The 26,632-nt window shown below is 41.5% G+C and overlaps 1 protein-coding gene across 1 annotated transcript; it reads right to left on the bottom strand.

The window, feature by feature from the left end:
• Positions 1 to 2,561: 2,561 nt before the first annotated feature.
• COXFA4 (cytochrome c oxidase associated subunit FA4) lies at positions 2,562 to 8,282 on the bottom strand. The gene is made up of 4 exons (XM_002713684.6): positions 8,141 to 8,282; positions 7,176 to 7,264; positions 6,458 to 6,518; positions 2,562 to 2,778 (listed from the first exon to the last, which is right to left on the bottom strand). The coding sequence occupies exons 1-4, from the start codon at positions 8,180 to 8,182 to the stop codon at positions 2,722 to 2,724; spliced, it is 249 nt and encodes an 82-aa protein (XP_002713730.1). The 5' UTR covers positions 8,183 to 8,282; the 3' UTR covers positions 2,562 to 2,721.
• Between the last annotated feature and the right edge of the window lie 18,350 nt (positions 8,283 to 26,632).

The raw sequence follows: 26,632 nt of genomic DNA, 5'->3' as shown, positions 1-26,632 counted from the left end.
CCTGGAGATCAAAGGGAACACAGAACTTTCTCACATGGCATCATCTTGGCTCCTCCCATCAGGGCTGCCTGGCTTGCTGCACACTGGACAAGATGACTGTAGGGGACAGTCTTATGGGGATTTTTTTGCTGTATAAACTTATTACAAAAATAAGGGGGGGGTGATTCATTGACTTTCTTGCAGTGTGGTATGTTGCATTGGTTTTTTAGACTGGCTTCAGCACTGTGCAATTTAAAAATAAGTGACTTGAGTCTAGAGTAACAAACTTACATAAATCTTCAATTAAAAAAAACTGAGGTGAAGCCATGCTGAGATCTGGGGAAGAGATAAAGGATGGACAGATGCAAGGCTGTAATATAGGAACGAACAAGCTTCCATGTGGAAGATCAAAGTTCATTTGGTGGAAATGTGTGAATAAAATGGAGATTAACAGAAAGTGGAATCAGAAATTTAGTTGTAGCATGGAGTTTTTAAAAGTATTTAGCTTTCGGGCCGGCGCCGCGGCTCACTAGGCTAATCCTCCGCCTAGCGGCGCCGGCACACCGGGTTCTAGTCCCGGTCGGGGCGCCGGATTCTGTCCCGGTTGCCCCTCTTCCAGGCCAGCCCTCTGCTGTGGCCAGGGAGTGCAGTGGAGGATGGCCCAGGTGCTTGGGCCCTGCACCCCATGGGAGACCAGGAAAAGCACCTGGCTCCTGGCTCCTGGCTCCTGCCATCGGATCAGCGCGGTGCGCCGGCCGCGGCGGCCATTGGAGGGTGAACCAACGGCAAAGGAAGACCTTTCTCTCTGTCTCTCTCTCTCACTGTCCACTCTGCCTGTCAAAAAAAAAAAAAAAAAGTATTTAGCTTTCAGTAAGTAAATGGAGTAACACTGGTGGGTACTGAGCAGAGGAAAATCATATTCTGACTTAAGTATATATTAAAGAGCACTCTAACTGCTACAATGAAGATATTGTGCAAAAGGAGATGAGCTGAGAGGTTGCTCTAATAAGTCAGATTCAAGGATGGGAGTTTAAGACCAAAGTGATGGTGCAAACATTGCGTTTAAAATACATACATATATATATATATAAAATATAAATACAAATATATATTTAAATATAATATATATATTAAATCTGCAATGCAGCTGGGTTGAGGTGGGGCCTTTGACGGGTAGACCATGACAGCTCTCCTCTTATGAATAAGGACATTATCTCTTGAAAGTGGAATATAAAAGGGAGTTTCACCCTCTTGACCTTTCTTTACCCTTCCACTGTAGGATTACTCAGTAAGACACAGGTCCCATGTGAGATGCTAGCCTCTTCATTTTGGATTTCCCATCTTCCAGAGCCATGAGTCAATAAACCTCTGTTCAGTATAAACGACCCAGTCTGTGGAATTGTTACAGCAGCCTAAACCAGAGTAAGAGCAAACATGATACACTTATACACTGGGTTTGAGGTGAGAAAAAGTTAATGAAGATTGAGGAATGTGGCCTGAATCACTGCTAGAAAGGCATCCTCGTTAACGGTTAAGATTGGAGATTGTGAGAAAAACTTGTTTGGGGATTTGGAGATTGAAATGTTCAGAATTGGGCATGATAAAGTTAAGATGCCTACTAGACATCCTCACTGGAGATGTGAAGTACTTGTGTGTGTGTGTGTGTGTGTGCATGTACATATGCAGAAAATTATCTAAAAAACTACTTGGACATCAGAAGCATGAGAATGTGTGAAGATACTTGAGGTAGTGAAAAGGTCCAGAGTTTCTCTTTTGGGCATTCCACCATCAAGAAGGCAAGGAGACAGAGGGAACCTAAAAGACTGAGTAGAAAAGAAAAGATGTAGGAGAGCGAAGGGAACAATGTCTAGAAGAGCTGTGTCAGCTCTTACTGTTAGTGCAAAGTGAGTACCATAGTTGACTTGCATTTCTAGTGGAGCAGGATGGACAGAAGCTCATCCAAGGGGTTAATAAATTTGAGAGAAGTGAAATTCAGTATAATTTTCACTGAGCTTTTTTTAATTTTTGCATTTAGTATTTTTTAATACCTAATGGGAAAGATTTGTAAACTGTTAAAACTGAAACTTTTCAATACACATCAATGCTAACCAAAGACATCTGTATTTAAATGTGGCTTTGTATATTGAACTTACTAACACAAGGAACCGACAAAGCAGACACTTTTCTGACTCAATAAGCACAGTTTTAAAAGCACTATAATCCAAGTACTAACGAAACTGATAACCCTGAAAGTCTTCCGGAAAAGAGAATGCCTAAGTAAAAAGCATCATGAACAACTGCACAGACTTTGATATTAGCCAGTAACAGAAATCCAGAGGTTTCTCTTTTGAAAATGTCAGAAGTTTGAACACTTTTCAATCAACTTTTGTATAATTTTCACATCCAGCTGTGAAATACACTCTAGTGAAGTTACTAATGGCCTATATACAAAATCAAAGTTCTTTTTAGGCAGCTCAAAGTCTTACTTATAAATTATATAAATACACAGAAATTCAAGAAATTCCATTCACTATTCTCAGGTTATAAAGGGGAGTGTATTTTCAACATTAAATAGTGACACATTCCAAGTTTCACATATTTATTATTCAGTGTAATAAACTCCAATAAATCAACATGACTGCATGCATTTAGAGGAGAAATATTTCCTGGTTAAGTGGAAAATTGTGCGGATGGCTTCTGGAAGACCTTCATTCTAAGCAGCTTTAGAGTGAAACATTTCATTTAGAAGTCTGGACCTTCTTTCTTCAGTTTGCTGTAATCCACATTCACTGAGTAGAACTTGGAAAAGGAATAAGATATTTTAGATAATCTATCAAATACAGAGAGATGATACAGAAGTTTTAGAATTCTTTTTATTAAGTTTTCTATAGTAACAATTACAGAAATGACTTTTAATTGAAAATATTTAACAATGTAGAGATCATTTACAGCAAGATACTATCCTCAAAATTCCAGTCCTTTGATGGTTTTGATAAGGTAAACATTCAATCTGGTGTAGAAGAGTAGTGTCAGCATACTTTATTAGTTAAAACCTACTAAAAATTCTTCCACTTCAAAGTGAATTAAGAATTTCTCCTGAATATACAACACCAATATTCATCCTCACTAACTATGTGGGAAAATTTCCAATGGAACAGAAGAACACAGAGAATGACCATCCCTACTTGATTTGTAAAGGGCTATAATTTGGAGTGGGAGAGACCCTGCCACAAAGTTATGCCAGTACTATATGGTAATGCTTTGTTTTGTTACACAACTTTTCAAACAACTGGCTTACTTGAGTGGCTTTTCTATTTTCTGTCTCTTGAGGTTTTAAAATTCCACCAAATTTCCTTATACAAATAAGTAATTTTAAAAATAAATTTTACTGTGATAATTTTTAAAAAACCTGCTTCTAACTCACAATAACTTATTTTAAAAATGACTTATTTGAAACTGGTCGAGTTTCCACTGAGAAAAATATGAAGATTCATACATAAACCCAAATAAAGCTATAATCTTGTCTTATACAGGCCTGACCAAAGCTGTGCTATAATTACTTGAAAACAATGCTATCTATCTCTAAAATAACCAAAAGTACAAAACTGCCATCAACATTTGCTTCAGTTTTAAGGAAGAAATTCACAAATCTGTATCCATTATTTCTTCAAAATATTCTATTTTTTTAGACATGCTCTAACATCTTTATTTTTAATTGAAAAAACTGTTATTTGACTTATTTCTTAAAAGATAAAAAGATCTCCAAGTTGTAAACATGTTATTCTTGAGATACATATGCATGTGTTTTTATGGACAGAAAATTATTAATAAGTCATAAAGTAGTATTCTTTGTTCTTTCTGATGGTATTTTCTTAAGAAGCAATTAATCTGAACAATGAGACTTGAAAAGTGAAACTAACTGTGCTATCCTCTAAGATGTGAACAAAGTATCAGAGAGAATGTTTACATAGGAATCACTAGAAGTATATTAAGGAGAAGAAAATAAACATGTGTAAGGCTCTTATAGAATCCAGGTACTAGGCTAGTTTATTTTTAGTCAACCACTAACAATAATCCTTCTCATTTTTACTTTATAAAAGAGGCAACCAAAATCATGTTATGACCTATCAAAAATTGAATTTGAGTAGGAAGCACGTACATTCAAGCAGAGTAGATAGTTTATGCTATCTTTTGCCAATTTTTCTCAGAACTAAGCAGGGTCTGATGCATTTGCTTTATATCTAAAATTCTCTGTCGAAGTGATTTTCAAATCTACTTTTTAACTTCTATCCTATTCCTTTTCTCATTTTTTTTTTTTTTTTTTTTTTGACAGAATGGACAGTGAGAGAGAGAGACAGAGAGAAAGGTCTTCCTTTGCCGTTGGTTCACCCTCCAATGGCCGCCACGGCCGGCGCACCGCGCTGATCCGAAGGCAGGAGCCAGGTACTTCTCCTGGTCTCCCGTGGGGTGCAGGGCCCAAGCACTTGGGCCATCCTCCAATGCACTCCCTGGCCACGGCAGAGAGCTGGCCTGGAAAAGGGGCAACCGGGACAGAATCCGGCGACCCGACTGGGACTAGAACTCGGTGTGCTGGCGCCGCAAGGCGGAGGATTAGCCTAGTGCGCCACGGCATCGGCCCCTTTTCTATTTAATGGTAGGGATCTCAAGTCTTTGGAACAATAATTCAGAAGATAATAACATATTCTGATTTTGGTTTTACAGCATTTTATTCAATGAAGAATTTTTCCTGGGCCTTTAATTCTTAAAATCTATATTTTAGCTCTATCTCTTGATGTCTTTAGTTACCCTTTGCTAAACTAAAACATAGCAACAAATAACCCCCTGCAATGGACTGAATGATTACGTCCTCCTGAAATTCTTATGTTGAAATCCTAATTCCCAATGTGATGACAGTATTTAGAGATTGGGTCTTCGGGAGGTGATTAGATCATGAGGAAGAAATCCAAGACTGGATCAGCACCTTTATGAAAGGAAGCCTGAGAAGCTCACATGCCCCCTGTACCATGTGAAGAGGTTAACCAGGAAAAGGATTCTTACACCAACAGAAATAGTTGGTTCCTTTTTAGATTTTGTTCCTTTCTCTGATATTAGATAACATAATCTTAGTTTCTAATATCAGTCTCACAGATACTCACAGCCCAGTTTACAGCACACACATTAGGTTTTTACTGGAGCAACAAGCCACTTCATATGGACTACAACTGACATGTGCTATCATATTCCAGGACATCATTTACTGGCTTCATTATCAGAATCATCTGATAAGCTTCCTGAACTACACACACCCAAAATGGTGTTTCTTTGTTTTCTTTTTCAAAGTTTTCTTGGGTGTAAATCATTTTCTCTGGAATGGATTTAACTTATACATTTATAAAATAGCAAAATTAATCCGTGTACCTGTTTATCATTTTTGAAGACAAAAATATCAACAGAGATCAAATGGCTTATTTTAGTTTGGCCAGTTCATTTTTATTTGCTTCTTGGAGGAAATTCGATTTAGGGATTTACAAGTTAAGTTACAATCAAGTTAAGTAGAAAACTTGGACAAAAAGGCTGATCTTAAAAATATGCTGTAAGCAGTAATGAGAATATCCATTTCATATATCTGCTAAGAGGTCCTGGACACATACTGGTCAGGGCAGTAGTCAAGAGTGCTAAAGCAAAGTTCCAGTTACTCTCTTTTGATGAAGAAGTTCGATGTAAGTGCATGGTCAAGCTACACACTTTAAACAGGTAGAAATGTTTGGTATGTGTATTCAATACTTAAATATGATAAAATCTATGACTGTGAAAGGATTTGTATGCAAGATTTTTACACATAAGGAAAATAATGTTGGGGAATCAATACATGGACTTAGTCCATGAAATCTTTCTATGGAAGAGTGGTTCCACAGAACACTCAGGTAGACAGTTAAGGTTTATTTAGGAATTCAAGGTAAAATTTAACTTTCACGTGACTTTCATTTTTTCTTACTAAACTTCAATCATACCCAAACCAAACCACCCAACAGTTTAGTAATACTGAAAGTATAGCCCATGGAGGACCTGCATCTCCTGGAAATACAAATCCTCAGTGCCCACAACAGACCAACTGACTCAGCACGTCTGAGGGAAGAACTAAAGGAATTTTCCTTTTGAAAACCTTTGTGGACAACAAAGTTTGCACCAGACTATCTCGAAACTAAAAAATGGTAAATATCTTTTTCCTTTTAATCTCAGTCAAAACAGTTTACTTGACACATTATCTTAATTTCATATCCAACATCTAAAGACTGGAAATGAAATCCCTAGGAAAAAAGTATTTATAAAAATAATACACCATTTTAATTTCAAGAGCAATCTAGCAAGTCTTCAAAGTAAAGGAATTTTACTTATATATCCAATTTCCAGAGAAAAATACCACATAAATATTTATCGCCACACATTTTCCAACAATTCTGTAACAACAGTAGCTTACCTTGTATTGATCATTGGGACCCAGTTTGTTCCAGGGTTCTGGGTTATTCTTTCTGTCCCAACTGCAAGGAATGAAACATTATAATTGTTACGGTAATCATTCCAATTAAAATAATGTTTTGTACTTAGGAAGCTAGTATTTTGAATGGATCTATCTCATTTTCCACTAAACAGTATATTGTTACCTTCATTATGGAGTCAAAACAGCAATGAGTTCTATAATAAACAGCCCTATGTAGTCAATTATAAAAATGGTAAGAGAGTCTCTTGGGGCAGGTGTCCTTGTCCCCATTCCCATCAAGAGTACAACTTAAACATTTATATATCATCAGTCAAGCAATACACAGAAAAGTACAGAGAATAAAGCTAAATGAACCTCATTTATTATTTTCCAACTACAAAAAGAAACATTATGTATTATGGAAAAGCAGGCAAAAAATATTTGCATGTACCAGAAAATATAAGTGTTGCATAAGAACAATATGTCAATCCTCAAAACATTCTTATAAAATTTGGTATTTGCAATTCTACCATACCAGTAAGAACATGAAACTACAAGTTCATGAGTCAGGAAAAGTAAATGACAACAAAACAGGGATGCGAACTTACTACATGGTCACAAAATCTAGGTTTGTTCTAGTACTTACTATCTCCAAACAAAAACCCTGGCTCCTAAACCAGCTTGATAAACCATCACAGTTTTGAACATTTTTACTTACCTGACATCTGGATTGAACAATGCCAGACGCATGACATACAATGCAGCTCCAGTACCTCCTGCTCCAATAAATATGAAGAGGGGGATCAACTAGAAACAAACACAAAACAGACAAGAATCAACTACCATCTTCAAGTACCTAGATATTGACTTATCAGAGCTTACAGTAGTTTTTGCATCTGCAGAGGTACCAAGTTTTTTCACCTAATACTTACACATCATTCTCATTAAATTTTATGGGTCCTTTGAGGCTTGAAAAAACAGCTCTTGCAAACTGTTTAAGTGTCCCTCCAACCAGATGTATGAAAACCAAGATCTCTGTGAAATTAGGAGCCTGCAACAGAAGTATGTCTTCTGCTAATACTGGCTGTGAGCATCATCTATGAAAACATACTGCTACCAATTCTCTCTGAGTAGGGAACTGGGCTTAAGGTAAGATTAATGAATGCGTAATTCAATTTTAGGCCCACAGAGGGTTGCTGGAAGAAAAGGAGACACAGAAGAAGTTGCAAGTAAACTCCACGCTACAAATTCCCAAAATGTCAAGGCATCCAGAGAAGGTAAAGACACCAAGATCCTGGGCCCCTCGTACTTGCCACAGGCCCTAGTGGTGCAATGCGTGCGGTGAGTACAAGACCCTCCAGAGGAGGCATGACAGGGAAGGTCCCTCAGAGGGTCACTAATCCATCTGTCCCTGTTGCACCGACCGCGCGAGACAAGGGCCGCGCGAGACTGTCCCGACTGTTCCAACCCTGGACCTCACCTTCGGCCCGTCAGCCAAGAGCCTGCAAAGCGTGGCGTGGCTCACAGCCCACGGGCCTGGGACAACCAGAACCGCAGCGTAAGGTGAGGCAAGGTCTGGCCCCGAGGCAGACAGCAGGTGCCCGGAAAGGGAGGACGCTCCCAGGGGACAGAGCCGCCGCACCAAGACCAACCAAAGCCACTGGACAGACGTCCCGAACTTACGCTTGGGTGCTTCTTAGCCTGACCGATGATCTGGCGAAGCATAACTGCAGCAAAACTCCCAAGTCCGCAATGACAGACAGACAAACCCGGAACGTCGGGACTACACAGTCTCCACACCACGGCAGTGAGGACTTCCAAAGTCACCCAGGACCTCCCACCTGAAGGACCCCTGGCTCGGAGGGCAGCCTGCGGCGGGAGGGCCCGGATGCGGCTGTCCTCGCCAGTGCCTGCTTCCACACAGCGGCTCACCGTCGGTCCTCACCAGCCCAAGCAAGACCATTCTACGCCAGAGCGAAAAATCAGCCTTCCTTCTTGCTCCGTGTGTATTTTGGACGGGTAATTTCATGGGTTGGCTCCACGAGCCTTCGCTCGACCAGGCAGGCACTTTCCTGAGAGGCCACGTGTTGAGGCGCGAGGCCGGCGGGCGGGCGAGGGCCTCTCGCGCGGCGCCTGACAGCCGCGGGCGCGCGCTGAGGTGCTGGGGGCGCGCGTGCCGAGCGCGCGCTGCCTGGCCCTGGACGTCGCTGAGGGAGCAGCGCCGCGCCTCCGGCTGCCGGACGCCGCGCGCCGGGAGGCCGGGTCGTGTCTCTGGACGCGAAGGTCAGCGGCTGCGGTTTCTGAAGACTGCAGCTGCTTCCTGCCTGAGACTGCCGCTCGCGGGGCGGAGGTTAGGAGCTGGTGAATGACTCGAAGAGGACGGTAGTCCTGTCAGTGTGTCCGCTACGCCTGCGGGTCCTGGCCCTCCGTGACGTGGCTCTCACTCTCTCCCCGGCCCGAGATTGCACTCTTAAAATGGATTTTCGGTGCTCTTTTCCACTTAGCCCACTTAGGTTTTCGTAAGGGTAGGTACATGTGGTAGATGATGTTGAATACCGCCTCTTCCTGGAAAGAGATGTCACTCATCCGCCTCGTTGGGATGAAGTTTGATTTATTAGCAGATGTCAAAGGTACATGTGTAAGCGTAAGTGTTACGAGCCGACACGTAGTTCCCCTTTTCCTTCTGCCCCAAGGTCACAGGGTTCTAGACAGGGGGCTATTTTGCTATCTTTGGTGTCAGGATGAGAACTGCTGGGTGCAGAACCCGTGCTGACCTGCAGTGGACCTGTGATAGAATGAGAAATAGGTCTTCGCTGTTGTAAGAAACTAGCTTTGAGAGTAGTCGTTTGTTGATGGAACATAGCCTAGCCTGCTCTAGTAGAATCTGGCATTGAAAGTGTGGTGACATGTCATCACAACAGTCCCAAAGTAGGTAGTGTTGGATTCAGGTCTAGCCGACAAATAGGTCACAAGGTAACTATTACTTGAGGCCAGAAGTATGGCAACATATATAGTGCAGTGCTGGAACATTTGGGCAAACACTTATCTCAGTGAATCAGAAGACAATATCCCTGATGAAATCAGAGAATTCAGGGAAATGAAAAGGTAAAGAATATGTTACAGCATGTGTCAGTTATTGTCTGCAGTTGACAATATTGTGCAATGAAGAGTTGAAAAACTAATCGGTCAATTTGGGAGCTGTAATTTCAGGAAATAAAGCACTTAGAAATTTAGGGACTTGCGCAGTTGAAGGATATGACTGATTTTCATCTCGAGCAGTGTAAGATATAAGTGAGAAGGTATTTGGGCTTGAAAGGTCAACTAAGACATTAAGATAATGGCCCAATCAAGACTATAACCTGCACACCTTCATTATGACATGTCAATAAAATAAAGTGCTTTCCAATATCTCTGAGTCTGCTGAAAGTTATAGAAATTAAGAAGGGAAACAAGCCGCCGCCTGCAGTGCCAGCATCCCATTTGGGTGCTAGTTCAAGTCCTGGCTGCTCCACTTCCGATCTAGCTCTCTGCTGTGGCCTGGGAAAGCAGTGGAAGATGGCCCAAGTCTTTGGGCTCCAGCACCCACGTACAAGACCAGGAAGAGGCTCCTGGCTCATGGCTTCGGACTGGCCCAGCTCTGGCCGTTGCGGCCATTTGAGAAGTGAACCAGTAGATGGAAGACGTCTCTTGTCTCTGCCTCTGCCTCTGCCTCTCTGTAACTCTGCCTTTCAAATAAATACTGCCTTTCTGTAACTCTGCCTTTCAAGTAGCTAAATCAAAAAAAAAAAAAAAGAGAGAGAGAGAGAGAGAGAGAAAGAGAGAAACAAGCAGAAAAAATAATGTGTCTTCAGTAAATCCTTTCAACTGAACAAGCTGAAAGTCTGTACAAATGAGGGTGCTTCAAAACGTTCATAGAAAAGGGAATTAAGAGATAATTTTATTGGATGGTTTTGAAATCCTTGTGTTTTTTTATTATGCACATTTTCTATGAATCCTTTAAAGGCCCCTTGTGGAAGAGGGTATAGTTCCTCCCACAAAAGCCTGATAGGATTAGAGCGACTGACATCAATTCTAGGCACAGAAGTGTCTCAAAAAAGAGTTGTGGGTGTAACCACAGAAAGAGTTGTGGGTGCATGGAGATGACTGGAATCAAATAGAAGAAAAGTGGATGCAATACTGCTAAAAGATTTAGGATGTGAAATGATACTTGGGCTCCCCAGGCTTTTGAAGTTAAGATGCAAGTAGAGAGATGTCATCTTGGAAGCACAACCTGTTCTCTAACGTCCTCGTTAGATAAACTGTTTAAGGCTAGGCTTCCCAGAGAGTGAGATAGAGAAGAGTGGAATATAACTAATCCCTAGATGGTCAAATTGGGACATAAGCAAGGAGTATCTTCTACCTTTAGTGAGCAGCAACTTCTACTCAATGAAGTTTCAGGACCAGTGTATAGGTCATGTTTTTTCTTTTGCAATAGCATCATTCATTGTTGCTATCCAATCCCTGTGTAATACAGAGTAAAAAAACTGCTGCTCATAAGATCATAATAAATAAATTGGAGATATTTTACCATCTCACTCTGAATTATGCTCTCTGGATTTCTTGATCCTTTGTTTGATTTCATTTAGTGAATAATTTAAAATACAAAAAAATTATAAAAACCCACATGAGTTGCCCAAATTAAATATAAGTTGTGAAATGGAAGCTGTGGCAAATTACAGCAAGTTAAGCTAAGCCCCTGCTTGGCTTCCCTTCATCCCATATCAGAGTACCTGACATCCAGTTCCACCTCCACTTCATTCCAGCTTCCTCCTAATGAGCACTCTGGGAGGCAGCGAAGGATCACTCAAGAGCTTGGGTCCCTGCCACCCATGTGGGAAACCCAGGTAGAATTTTTGGCTCCTTGCTTTGCAGGTGTAGGGGAGTGATCCAGGGGATGGAAGCTATTTTTGTCTCTCTCTCCTTCTCTTGATCTTTCTCTCTCCTTTTCTCTCTGCCTTCCAAAAAAAACTTAAAAAATAAAAAAGTAAGTTGTATAGCAAATAGGTCTAAAAAAAATCTATGCAATGTCATATTAGTATACAGGAAAAAGCATGTCCCTTGCATGACTTTCCTGAAGATTTGGGTCTAGAAAATTCTAGAAAGGATACTGATTATGTGTTGTTATTAATGTATGACAGTAAAGAAGTAGCTTCTCTAGAGAGAAGTAATTTGATAAATGAGCCATGGAGTACAATTACATTAATGCAAATTGAAGTCAGAATCTTATTTTTTTTTTACTGTTTCAAGTTAGGCATTTAATTAATTTTCTAGTAGATAAATTGACAACCAGAGATGTTTTTCTGATAACACTAATACAAATTATACCTTCATTTGTTAATAAAGATTCTGCAGCTACACTTAATCCTTCTGAAGCTATCCTTAATCTAAAAACAAATATGTTCTTCCACCACTATTAATTAGCATAAACTATATTTGATTATAAAAATTATATTAAAAACACTTTTGGTCTGTGATAGTTTATTCCCACTGTCATAAATCTCAGAAGTTCGGATACTGTCATCAGTTTAATTTAAATACCTGGAACACTTCATGAACAAAATTCAGTGACTACTAGGAAGTGGAGAAAGCCCAGCCATTTTAAATAGTGGTGCTTGTTTTCACTGAAATCTTCTAGTTAAATAACATATAATGGAGACTATGTGTTTATAATTTTGGGATATTATAACAAACACCTGTATCTTCAAATTATAGCCATTTTAGATGACCTGTGTTCTAGACCTCTTCTATGTTGCCACTTATTATCTCTGCATTTTTATCTCTTCTATGAAGCCATAATTTATTCAGTCATTTATTCATTAAACATGAATTTTATATTTCTTCCTCAATTAGTTGGAAATGGGGAGCCACATGTGCAAGTTGAAAGAAGATATTATTGTAGGAATATACACCATGGGCATTTGTGACACTTGAGCATGCAACTTACTCCTTCAGGACTTGCTCAAACACATCTGGTTTTTGCTGTTTCCACTGGGTTGTGGATTGCTATTGTCCACATATGATCTTATGACTTTTTTGTCTGATAAGACTCATTGTTCATGATGGGTGACTCAGGTAGCACAGTAACATGTTCCAAGCACCAACAAATATGCTGGGTTATGTTTCTCAGTTGAAGAGATATTTGCAGAGCAGCATAGACTTGTTGCAGAACTTTTTTTATTCTGGGCAACACTCAAAACAAGCGGCTTTTCAGTTTGCTCAGTAAATGGGCCAGGGTGGGACACTTAAGTGAGATTAATGTTGCCTCCCAAATCTATTGTGCCTCTTTATGATAAAAGGAGCCAAGTGCAGTATCAAGTCCTTCACCTTGAAAGGGATATCTTGACCTGTCCCAAATCATTGAAGTGCTAGGAATTCCACTGAGATGGTACAAAATTGATTTTTATGTTACATTTACTACCTACAGTATGGCCTATCTGTATCCTACCAGTATGTCTAGAGTAGTTTTTACTTCCTTCTTGTCAGGTCAAACTAATATAATAGTATCAAAGTAGCTGAACTGGGTGATTTCTTGTGGGATAAATACATGATCAAGGCACCTGCAGGAGGACTGAAGAATTGACATACCCTGAAGTAAGATTGTTAACATATGTTGCTAGCCAACAGAAAACAACTTTGTAATTGTTTATTGCTTTTAAAAAAGATGTATTTGAAAGGCAGAGTCATACATAAAGAGAAGGAAACGCAGAGAGAGGTCTTCCATCCGCTGGTTCACTCCCCAGTTGGCCACAACAGCCGGAGCTGTGCTGACCTGAAACTAGGAGCCAGGAGCTTCCATGGGGTCTTCCCACTTGGGTACAGGTATCCTAAGACTTGGGCCATCTTCTACTGCTTTCCCAGGTCATAGCAGAGAGCTGGATCAGAAGTGTAGCAGCTGGGACTTGAACCGGTACCCATATGGGATGCTGGCACTGCAGGTGGCTGCTTCACCTGCTATGCCGCAGCACTGACCCCTGTTTATGACTTTTTTTTTTTTTGACAAGCAGAGTGAATGGTGAGAGAGAGAGAGACAGAGAGAAAAGTCTTCCTTTGCCATTGGCTCACCCTCCAATGGCTGGTGTGGCTGGCGCGCTGCGGCTGGCACACAGCGCTGATCCGAAGCCAGGAGCCAGGTACTTATCCTGGTCTCCCATGGGGTGCAGGGCCCAAGCACTTGGGCCATCCTCCACTGCACTCCTGGGCCATAGCAGAGAGATGGCCTGGAAGAGGGGCAACCGGGACAGAATCCGGCGCCCCGACCAGGACTAGAACCTGGTGTGCCGGCGCCGCAGGTGGAGGATTAGCCTAGTGAGCCACGGCGCCAGCCTGTTTATGACTTTTTAATAACAGCTATAGCTACAAAAACATTTATCAGTTAAATTGTTAAGCACCATGAACCAGGGAATGTGTTGATTTTCTCACGTAACAAAATGACATATAGAACTGTAGCTGTACATAAAATTTCAACCTGATTGAATTATGCCAATTCATGGTCATTCTCCAAGATCTATCTATTTTCTCCACAGGCTAAATAAGTAAGTTCAATGGGACGGTAAAAAACACTATTCTTGTATCTTTTAAATCCCTGATAGTGGCACTAATCATCCCTTCAATCCTCCAGGAATATAATATGGCTTTTGATTAGCTATTTTAATTTACAATTTTGGAGGCAATTCAAATGGCATCCACTTCTATTTTCTTTTTGTTTGCTTGTTTTAAGATTATTTATTTGAGAGGTAGAGTTATAGACAGAGAGAGGGAGAGACAGACAGGTCTTTCATCTGCTAGTTCACTCTCCAAATGGCCGCAACAGCCAGATCTGAGCCAATCTAAAGCCAGGAGCTAAGAGATTCTTCTGGGTCTCCCATGCATGTGCAGGGGCCCAAGGACTTGGGCAATTTTCTACTGCTTTCTCAGGCCATAGCAGAGAGCTAGATCAGAAGAGGAACATCTGGGACAACAACCGGCGCCCATATGGGATGCCATGCCATAGGCAGAGGCTTAGCACGTTACTTCACAGTGTAGGCCCTCCACTTCTATTATCTAAGTGAGAAAAACCAGTGGAAGAATTCTACTAGGTATGAAATATGGCCATTGCTATTCTGCATTCTGGAATTGTGAAAATAACTTCTGGGAGGCTTAGGGCCACACTAAGTCCCATGTGACATGGACCAGAGCTAAAAACTCTACTGACCTTTGTCAGTACATATTTAACTACGGAACTGGAGAGAAGTTTGGTCTCTAGGAATCTGTGTCAGTTCAGATATAATGCCCTGAAAAGTCTGATTATTTCCCCTTCACCAAGATTTATTCAGCCTTGTAAGTGGCTGCAAGTCCCCATGTGGAAGGCTGAAAGGACAAAATGGAGCATAAATTTTTGCCTTTGTAGCTGTGTTCATACTTAAGGAATCTCACTCTCTTGTTCTGTTAGAGTCGACCGCCCGAAAAACGTCACCAAGAGACATCTCTTATGCAAACAGCAAGGGGAAGCTTTATTGATTATCCAGCATGCTGGGGCTGTCTGATCATCATGAGCAGAGCAGCCCCGAATAACCAAAGTTTAGGGTTTATAAAGGCAAAAACCGCAAAACCGGGAAGGGGAAGAGAATACACGGTTGTTAAGTGGTTGCTAAAGTCTTACAATCAGCAATTATGATCTTAAGACATAGACAAATCACATCTTCATTATTAGCCCAGGTAACCCAGGTGCAACCTTTCTACTTTTAAGCTTGAGCAATCATGCTAAGGGGTTTTTGTGTGTTGCCAAGGGTGATGTAGTGCACTGCTATTGTCTGACTATTTGAGATCATAGTTTCAGACCAGAGTCTCACGGTGGGGGGGTTGCTTTCCCAGAATGCAGTCTCAAGTGCTCCAAAATGGAGTCCCTACTGTCAAGGTGCTACTTCACTGTTTTATTTTTACAGCTGCACTAGGAAGGTTTAAACCTGTAAGCTTAGGCTTAACTTTTGACACCTGTACATATACAATTTTAACTCTTCAGTTCATTCAAGGGACTTTTGATCAATGAATTGGCTCAAGGCTGGATTGGGTAAGGAGCTGCAGCTGTCCAGTGTGATAATTAATACAGATTCTTGTTCACCAGTCCTATTTTCTTCTTACATATATCTCAAGATGTTAGTCAACTTACCGTGATTCAGATAGACACAAACCGTGGTTTTCTGTCCAAAGACAATGAAGAATGTAGTAGACTAAATAATTTACCCTCAAAATTCATGTAATGTAAACTTATTTGGAAATAGGGTCCTTTCAAATATAATTAATTAGATAAAGTTGTAATGGATTAGGGTGGGCCCTAAATCAAGTAACTGGCATACTTATAAGAAGAATAGGAAGCACATGGGCATAGAAACACAGAGAGGGAAGTCCTGTGAGAAGAGACACAGAAAAAGGGAGGTCCCGTGAGGACAGAGGCAGAGACTGGAGTTGTGCTGCCTTTAGCTAAGGAATACCGGAAGCCACCAGGAGCAGGAAGACAAGGAAATTGTCTTCTCTAGAGCTCTAGAGCCATTTGGAAAGAGCCTGGCCCTGTTTACAACCTGGAGGTCAGACTTCAGACCTCCAGAACTGTTGGCAAATTAATTCTTGTTGTTTTAAGCCACCCAAGTTTTATGAAATTAATATATATTTTATAGAAAAATAATATATATATATATTGCTATAAGAAGAGAGATGCTGCTGTAATGATACTTAAAAATGGAAGTTGGGGCCGGTGCTGTGACGCAGCAGGTTAAAGCCCTGACCTGAAGCGCCAGCATGCCATATGGGCACCAGTTCTAGTCCTGGCTGCTTCACTTCTGATCCAGCTCTAAGCTATGGCCTGAGAAAGCGGTAGAAGATGGCCCAAGTCCTTGGGCCCCTGCACCCACGTGGGAGACCCAGAAGAAGCTCCTAGCTCCTGGCTTCAGATCGGCGCAGCTCCAGCCGTGGCAGCCATCTGGGGAGTGAACCAGTGGATGGAAGACCTCTCTCTCTCTCTCTCTCTCTCTCTCTCTCCTATCTCTGTAACTTTGTATTTCAAATAAATAAAATAAAGCTTTAAAAAAATGGAAGTAATATCTTTGGAATTAGTAATGGATAGAAGCAAGAAGAATTTTGAAGTACATGATAAAAAAAAGTCCAGATTGTCATGAAGAGACAGTTTTGATGAGGGTTCATATAAAGGTGAGGAGACTAGTAAAGAAAGCTTCTGTGCCCAGTGCCATGGTATAGCAGGTAAAGCTGCTGCCCGCAGTGCCATCATCCCATACTGGCGCTGGTTTGAGTCCTGGCTGCTCCACTTCTAATCCAGCTCTCTGCTATGGTCTGGGAAAGCAGTGAAAGATGGCCCAAGTCCTTGGGTCCCTGCACTCGCACTCACGTGGGAGACCTGGAAGAAGCACCTGGCTCCTGAATTCGGATCAGCCTATTTGGGGAGTGAACCAAAGGATGGAAGACCTCTCTCTCTGTTCTCTGCCTCTGCCTCTCTGTAATTCAGCCTTTCAAATAAATAAAATAAATCTTTTTTTTTTTTTTTAAGGAAAGCTTCTGTCATCTTAGTGAATACATATATTGTCATGAGCAGAATTTTGGAGGAGTTGTTAAATGTGATTGTGATTCTGGTAAAGTCTTAGAAATAAGGAGCATATTTTGGACAGTGAATGAAAAGGTGACTTGTTATAAGTGGCAGAAAACTTGACTGAATTCTGTGCTTCTGCTGGGTATAGGATAGTGGTTCAAAGCGATGAACTCAAGTATTTAATGAGGATACTTCCAAGAAAAGTATTGAAGGCACAGCCTACTTTCTCCTTGCTACTTTTTGAAGAAGGAATTGTTAAGCAAAAGGGAAAGTGCAAAAAGATACAGTGAGAATATCAATATAGAAAAGAAGAAACAGTTTGAAGATATAATATGCAGATACTTTTTATTGTATTTTATTTTATTAGCTTTCTTATTTTTAGTTTTTAACAAACTCAATGTAGTTCATAGATACAATTTTAAGACTGTTTCCTTCCTGCCTTCCTTGGTCCCCTCCTCCTCTCACCATCTCCCTTTCTTTAGTTTTTGAAATAACATATTTTAAATTTACATTACAGTAAAAAAGCCTTAATGGTTCACAAAATAAGAAGCTTAATAAATAAAAAGACTCTAGCTTAGTAGGGATATAGGCAAGATATAAACAATAATTAAATGGGAAAATGACTATTTCATCCATACACACTAAGTTTTAAAGTGAACACAGATAATTAAATCTATAGTAGTATAACATTCCTAACAACTGCTTTGGCAAAGGTATAAAACAAAGTTTTACAAAACCATATTTACAGCAGTACTGATACACACAGGCATTTCTTTTGCTTGTTTTTATTTTTTTAATTTTAATTCCCACATACAAGGGAGAACACACAGTATTTGTCTTTCTGTGTCTGGCTTATTTTACCCAACATGATGTCCTCCAGTTGTGTCCATTTTGATGCAAATGGTAGAATTTCATTCTTTTTTTATTACTGAATAATATTCTGTTAAGTGATATTCAAGTACTTCAAAAAGTTTGTGGCAATGGAATTAAAAGTATGAGTATATTTTGGTGTAAAACATTTTTGAAATGTATGCATAGTTTTTTCATAATACATGTTATGGAAAGTTTTTACATTAAAATAAACTCGTACTTTTTATTCCATTTCTCCACAAAGTTTTGAAGTACCCTCATAGAAAAGATTCTTTCAAATCTGATGTAAGATATCAACTTAAAGATTCAAGATTCTTTTCAAGCATTATACAGAATAAAAGAAAACCATACTTAAATTGCTGGTGATATTATAAATTAGAAATACATTTTGAAAACCTATCTGGATTTTTCCATGAAAGTTGAATATTTGAATATCCTGTGATATTTTGATTTTACTTTGAAGTAATCCAACAAAAATAAGTGCATATTTGCATTAAGGCATTAGTAAAATGCATACAGAATCATTACTTATACTATTCCCAAAATATAAAGAGGGAAAATGTTTACCCAGGGTAAAATGAATAAATAAATTGTGGTGTACATTCAAACATGTGCTTCAGTATTGCCTATGGACTGACAACTAAGCATAGCAATGTGAACAAACATATAGAAGATTCTCACCAAAAAGAACAAAGAAGTCAGGAACAGAGCAAAGCATATTTAATGATTCCACTTGTACAAAATTTGAAAAAAGGCTTGGACTGAAGATAATGACTCCCTGTAGGTAAGAAGTGGGATATGAATTAAGGGGACTCAGAAGAGCCTTCTTTGGTGTTGGTACGGGTGGTGTTTATCTGGTATTTCCTTCATGATGATCCTTTGATCTGTATAGTTATTTGTTTTTCACTTTCCTCTGTTATATTTTACAGTGAAATTTTGGAAAGTTGAGTTATACAGATTTAAAGTGTTAGAGATTGTTGCTTATGATTTGTCATCTAGAGTTAAAATGGGTTAGAAAGAACAGAAGGTATTGTTTATAGATTTTTTTTGTTTGAATGCTTTTCCACATGTTGAGTTTGTGACATGAAACCTTCTGTCTCTAACCTTATTTATCTGCTTAGCATACAACATTGTACACTTTATGATGTGGTTCTATTGATGCTGTCTTTGCCCATCTGCTTAACTTTCTTGGGACTTGCCCCTTGTGAAACACAGCTCTCAAGACTGCCTTTCAGAGGCACTGAAACATGATTAAATACTTCAGCTTGTCTAAGAGACCTGCCTAACAAACAACTATTATAACAAACACTGAAGCCCTCACTTCTGAATTCTGTCCTTTCTCCATGGAGAACAAATACTAATTACATGTCGCAGAATCAGGTTAGTTTAAAAACATATTAAGGTACAGCATGGATGAATCATGAAAAATTGTGCTAAGTGAAAAAAGCCAGACATGTTAGACCATTTATTTTTTATTCCATTTATATGACACATAATCTATAGAAACAAAGTACATTAGTGATTGCCAGGGTCTACATGTTGGGAAAGTGAGGGGTAACTTAGGGTATAGACATTCTTTTGGGGGTAATGTAAATGTTCTGGAATTAGATGGTCATCATGATGGCCATGTGACTCTTTGAATATACTAAAAAGACTGAATTGAGCACTGTGAAATGGTGAATTTGTGTTAAGTGAATTCTCAGTAAAGTTGCTATGAACACGCAGCCCTATGTTTGATCCTTAAAAAACAAAAATCTTGTTTTATTTAGAGAAAGGACTGACTCACTATGGCACAAAGATATGATGAAAATTTTGCTCTCATGGCACTCTTAAATTTTGTTCTGTACGATGAAAATAAAATGATTAATTTAAGAAACTATTTTCAAGACTATTCTGTTTCTTTTATGGAGTTTTTAACTCATGCAACACTGAAGGAGACATACACTTGAATAAAATTCTGTGGTCAGTATATTTGTCGGAGCTCGTTCTTACTGGAGTTTGTTGCTACAAATTCAGGAAATTGGCTACCATCTCCCTTTTATGTCCAAAGATTGAGAGCCTATCTTGTTAGCAAAACCTAAAGCACATCTGCAATTCTAGTTCTAAAGGAGTCTATAAAACGTAGTTTTTATCCTAGTAGGGCACATAATACAGAGGAATAAGCAGATGGGAATACACATTGAGTGCCAGTTGGCAATGTCTAGCATAATTTTTGTTTTGCCTGCCCAACATTGTCTACACATAAACCACCCCACAACAGCAGTAGCAAGAAAACCATACTATCATCAATGAGAATGTCACTATTCCTAAAATAAATGAAAACATTACCTCTTTTCAGGGTTAGAATTTGCCCTTGCCCCTTGAGGCATATTGAGATCTGACTCTAGTTATAGGATGTAGCAAAGGGATGCAAAGGAAATGATCATGAGAAGATTCAGTATCTTTTTTGTGAAGTTACCAGTGGTGAGGCTATTCATGACAGTGTCTTCAACAGACAGATAGCATTGACAAGAAACATGAGCCCAATTCTACTGACAAGAGAATGCTGTAGTGATCACAGTACCATTCTTTGCCAATAAAAATCCTAAATTCTTACCAACTTGCATAAAATCTGCAGCTTGTGGCTTTAGACTCATTGATCGCTTGCTGTATCAGTCCTATGACTGTGTAAGATGAGATTCTTTTAGAGCAGTGGTTTTCAAAGCAGCATGGGTGGTTTGATGGGCGGTTGCTATTGGTGGTAGAGATTTTGCCCCCACAAAGAACATTGGTGGTGTCTGAATACATTATTAGTTGTCTCAACTTGAGTTATGAGAAACTGTTATTGGCATCTTGTAAGTAGAGGCCAGAACTGCTCATACATCCTATAATGCCCAGAACAACCTTCTACAGCAAAGAGTTATCTGGCCCAAACTATCAGTTATGCCAAAGTTGAGAAATTCTGTTTTACAGCAATCATAGAAACTCTTTTTTTTTTTTTGAACAAATTTTAAGCCAAGAATTAAAAACCCTAAGTTTGTCATCACTGTCCTTTAATGTCTCAAAGAATTCCAGAGCTTCCATCCCAGCTCATCCAACCCAGCCCAATGCAGTCCATTTATTTATTATTTCCATATTAATGTGCTACTTGGATAAACATTTGCTACCAAGGCCTGTGTTCAACAGGACTTTATTCCAAGTTTCACATGTGATGATTTAAGTAACTGTTTACCACTTCATACTTTGAACTACCAATATTTTATTTTCCACTAGTAGTGAATGAAGTCATCACTACTTTTAGATTCAAACCTGATCATATAATAAATTTCAAATTCTGTTACAGTTTTGTTTCTTTATATTTTGGACATCTTTATATACCAATCAGAATTTCAGTCTAGTCATAGCCTCTGAGCCCTGGGTGTTTGTATATTCTCTCTCTCTCTCTCTTTTTTTTTTTTTTTTAATAATTTATTTATTTATTTGATGGAGAGATGGAGATCTTCCATCTGCTGGTTCATTCCCAAAATGGCCTAATGTCGCTCCCCCTCTTCATGGAGGAACGACACTAAACCCTGCCTGGGCTTCATATCCGAGTCACGGCACCATTATGTCGCTCCCCCTCTTCGTGGAGGAACGACACAGGACCCTGCGCTGTTCTTTCGTCTGCTCGGCCCTCCCCGGGTTTGCTGCTGGTTCTTCCCGGGTTGGCTACTATCCCTTCCACCTCCGTGGAAGGGCAGTTCCCCCTGGCCACATTCCCCACTTCCGCAGGGGAGCAGCACACCGCCGGCCGGCTCTTCTCGGGGGCTGCACGGGTGTTCCCCTTAGATGTTCCCCATAGATGTTCCTGGTGCATGCCGTCTCTCTCCTCCTTTATAGTCCTCCTCCGCCAATCCCAACTCGGCTGCCCACACGCCGAGTACGCTGCTCTCCTCCAATCAGGAGCAGGTCCTGCTGTTTATTGGTTGAACTGGAGGCAGCTGTGCGGAAGCTGTTTACTTCTCTCCCAGCGCCATATTGTGGGAGAGCAGATGCATAGAATAAGTCTTAATTCCAGTAACTTAGTCCAGTCCGGATTGCTCCCCACAGATCCCCCTTTCTTTTTATTTTTGGCGTTGATACGCGCCTGTCTTCGGTGTCCCGCGGCACACACTCTGCTCTACTTGCTAGAGTTGCCACAGGCTCTTACAAGTCCTAACCATCAGGCAAACCGAATCCGGGTCCTCTCTTCGCCATGTTATGAGGAGGTTTTTAGGCGCTGATGCGTGCCTGTGTTCGGTGCCCCGCAGCGCATGCTCTGCTCTGCCTGCAGGGGCTTACAAGCTCTATCAGGCAAACCGAATCCAAGCCTTCTCATTGCCTTTTTGTGGGGGAGACTTATTAGTGTTGGTTTGTGCCTATCTTCGGTGACCTGCAGCTCATGCTTTGGTCGAGCTGCTTGCTGGTGCTTACCGCCTTAAATCAGGCAGACCGAATCCAAGCCTCCTAATTGTTATATTGTGGGGAAGCCTTAATGATGTTAATTCGTGCCTGTCTTCGGTGACCTGTGGCGCATAAGCTGCTAGCCGCCCAGGTGCTCATCGCCTCACTTAATCAGGCAGACCGAATCCAAGCTCTCACATTGCAGTGTTGTAGGGAGGCCTTTCTATTTCTCTATTTCTCTATCTCCGGGCATTCCTATTTCTCCCATTTTACTTCTATCTTCCAGCATTCCTATTTCTCTCATCTTACTTCTAAAACTTCTGTTTCTCTTATCCCTGCGGCTTCCCGCTCTCATTCTTATCCCCGCGGCTTCCCGGCTGCGCGGCTTCCCGGCGCCTCGCCCCGCGGCAGCTTCACGGCTCTGCGCGGCTTCCCGGCGCCTCGCCCCGCCGGCAGGTTCCCGGCTCTGCGCGCACGCTCCGCGGTCTCCACGCACTTCGCGCCCGCACCACGGCCTCGCGCCAGCGCCCTGTGCTCTCTCTGCACGCGGCGGCTTCCGCGAATGTTTCCGCCACCACCGGCATTCAGTCCAAGTTCCCCGGACTAACCTGGCGAATCCTGGCGGCCCACGTCTCTGCCTCTGGTTCCAGATCTTCGCCTCTTGCTCCCCGGGGTGACTTGAAGAATTCCAAGATGGCTTGGCCTGCACTCGCGGCTTCATCCTCCCTAACATTTTTCTCTACCCGGTATGTTTCCTTAAGTTTTCTTCCAACAATATTCCTCTCATTTCTCCTGGCTACTCCCCACAGTCCGTATCCGAGTCCAAGCCTCCTCCAGGTTTCACTTTCGCTTTCAATCTCCTAGCTTCCCCGCCATAGTCCGCATCCGAGTCTATGAAAGCTTTCACTTTCACTTTCAATCCTAACTTCTTTCCCACAGTCCATATCCGAGTCTCTGCCTAGGCTTTCAATAGCTTCTTCCGGCACCTAGGCTCTTTGCTAGTCTCTCTCTCCGGTATTTTCCTGCTTCTTCCCGTTTCTTCCCTCCTAAGTTTCCTATCCGTCCTAGGTTTCCTATCCGAGTTAGGTTTCCTATCCGAGTCACGGCACCATTATGTCGCTCCCCCTCTTCATGGAGGAACGACACTAAACCCTGCCTGGGCTTCATATCCGAGTCACGGCACCATTATGTCGCTCCCCCTCTTCGTGGAGGAACGACACAGGACCCTGCGCTGTTCTTTCGTCTGCTCGGCCCTCCCCGGGTTTGCTGCTGGTTCTTCCCGGGTTGGCTACTATCCCTTCCACCTCCGTGGAAGGGCAGTTCCCCCTGGCCACATTCCCCACTTCCGCAGGGGAGCGGCACACCGCCGGCCGGCTCTTCTCGGGGGCTGCACGGGTGTTCCCCTTAGATGTTCCCCATAGATGTTCCTGGTGCATGCCGTCTCTCTCCTCCTTTATAGTCCTCCTCCGCCAATCCCAACTCGGCTGCCCACACGCCGAGTACGCTGCTCTCCTCCAATCAGGAGCAGGTCCTGCTGTTTATTGGTTGAACTGGAGGCAGCTGTGCGGAAGCTGTTTACTTCTCTCCCAGCGCCATATTGTGGGAGAGCAGATGCATAGAATAAGTCTTAATTCCAGTAACTTAGTCCAGTCCGGATTGCTCCCCACACCTAACAAACAGGTCTGGTCTCCCACTTGGCGGCAGGGGCCCAAGTAATTGGGCTGTCTTCTGCTGCTTTCCCAGGCATATTATCAGGAATGCTGGATTGGCAGCTGTGTAGTGGGTACTCAAATCAGCATTTTGATGTGGGATGCCAGCCTTGTAAACTAGTGATTTAACTTGCTGTGCTACAATGCCAGCACAAATATGTCATTTCTTTAATCTGAACAGCTCTGCTCCTTTCCCCCTATTCCTGGGACCATTTAGAAACTTTATTTCTGGATCTAAATACAACTTTTCCCAGAATGCTTTCCCTGAGTGCCTGCTCTCCTACAAGTGTAGGGAACATGGTTGAAATCATTTGGTCTGGTCCTGCCAAGGCAACCGTAGGCAGGACTCAAAATTCAATAAGTCAATGGCAGGCTAACTTTTTTTTTTTTTTTTTTAAGATTTATTTATCTGTTTGAAAGAGTTACAGAGAGAGACACACACCCACACACCCACACACACAGATCTTCCTTCTGCTGGTTCACTCTCCAGATGACAGCAATGGCAAGACTGGGCCAGGCTGAATCCAGGAGCGAGGAGCTTCTTCCAGGTCTACAAAGTGGTAGCAGGGGTCCAAGCACTTGGGCCATCTTCCACTGCTTTTCCCAGGCCATTAGCAGAGAGCTGGATTGGAAGTGGAGCAGCCAAGATATGAAATGACACATATATGGTTTGCCTAATAAGACACAACGCAGGTCACACCCGGCTAACTTTTAAGTTTATAATTTTGTATCGGCTGTCTATGATGTTATAAATATCCAAATGGCCTTTGGCATTAAAAAAAAAAAAAGTTCTCTCACCACTTTCAAATGGCCCCAATCACAATGTATTTTAATTTACCTATTGTGTGTCTTCAACTTAAGCTCCATTTTTCAAAAGGCTAACCTCCCATAAGCTGCTCTACATCAATAATTCCTAACATTTTCTCAAGTTTACTGTTACACAATTTTATTCCAATTTGCTATTATAAAAGAATTCAAAGCATGTTTCTTAATTAGTAACCTTTCCACTACCTTAGACAATTTGTTTCCTGTAAGTTTCATTTAGAGTCTTTCACAACATTGTATCTCCTCAAGCTATATGAACATTGCCGCCATTCAATGTGTATTTGTGGATTAAATGAATGAATTGAATTATCTTCCTCTAAGCCTTTCTCTATCCTTGATATATAATTTAAAAGTTATTATTTGGGTCAGTGCTGTGGCGTAGTGGGTTAAGCCACAACCTTCAATGCTGACACCCTATATATGGTCACTGGTGTGTATAGGCTGTTCCATTTCCAATCCAACACTCTCCAACTGCCTGGGAACAGCAGTGCTTGGGCCCCTGCCACCCATGTGGAAGACTTGGAAGAAACTCCTGGCTCTTGGCTTTGACCTGGCCCAGCTGCGGCTGTTGCAGCCATCTGAGGAGTGAACCAGTGGATGAAGATTCTCTCTCTCTCTCTCTCTTTCTCTCCATTTCTCTCTGTAGCTCTGACTTTTAAATAAATAAATGAATCTTTAAAAATAAATAAATAAACAAATTGCCTGACTGGATAAAAGAGACTATTTCACATTCATGTGACACAAATTCTGAGGAAAAAAAATACACTTTGTGAAGGAATTCCCCCCCCCCCCAATGTGTTCTCTTCTAAGTACTGGGTATGCTTTAATTATGTGCAAATGCTCATTCACAGTACAGCTAGTTAACATAATTTAATGGAAATTTTTCTCTGTTAAATTTATAATTTTCAAAACAGCAATCAAAATCTAATGTGATTGTCACATTACCATTTAGCAGAAAATAAAGTGTTTTTTTTGTTGTTGTTGTTGTTGCTATTGTTCCAGGATATTTTAAGACATGCAGTTTATGGAAGCAGCGGTCGAGTATGACTGTCATTACAGTTTATATTTTTTAGTAGTGATTTAAGATAGCAAATATCCCTTTGTGGAGAGCTGAGTAAATCTATAAAATACAAACATCAGGGGCTGTGGAGGAGGGTCAGATAACAGGTACCAACCTACAGTTAGGGTGAATAAGGTCATCACACCAGGATGACTAGTTTACAACAATTTATTATAATTTTATAAATATCCAGGAGTTTGGAGATGCCCGACACAAAGAAATCATAAATGTTTCAGGAGATGAAAATGCGAGTTGCCCTGATTTTATCATCACACACGGTAGATATGGATGAAATTATCATCCTTTACAACATACATATGTACACTTAATAAAATAATTTAGAATGAAAACAACAAAGATCGAGAACAAAAAAAGCTGTCTCCACGCATTTGGACCGCGGAGCGGGAAAAGGCGAGGAGAGGGCGGAGCCCCGGGCGCGGAGGCGCGGAGGCGCGCCGGGCCGGGCGGGGCCCTGGGCTCCATCTCCGCGCAGCCGGGCTCCGGGTGGCTCGGCCTCGGCTCGCGCTCGGCCTCGGCTCGGTTCTGCTCGGCTGCTCCGGGCGGCTCGGCCTCGGCTCGCGCTCGGCCTCGGCTCGGTTCTGCTCGGCTGCTCCGGGCGGCTCGGCCTCGGCTCGCGCTCGGCTTCGGCTCGGTTCTGCTCGGCTGCTCCGGGAGGCCGCGGGAGGCGCACGCGCTCT

This window comes from Oryctolagus cuniculus, chromosome 16 (assembly GCF_051225735.1).
Source record: "Oryctolagus cuniculus isolate XC-2025 breed Fujian yellow rabbit chromosome 16, ASM5122573v1, whole genome shotgun sequence".
NCBI classification, from domain to species: Eukaryota; Metazoa; Chordata; class Mammalia; order Lagomorpha; family Leporidae; genus Oryctolagus; species Oryctolagus cuniculus.
Note: the sequence above shows the minus strand (reverse complement) of the source record. Positions and strands in the feature narration are given on the sequence as shown.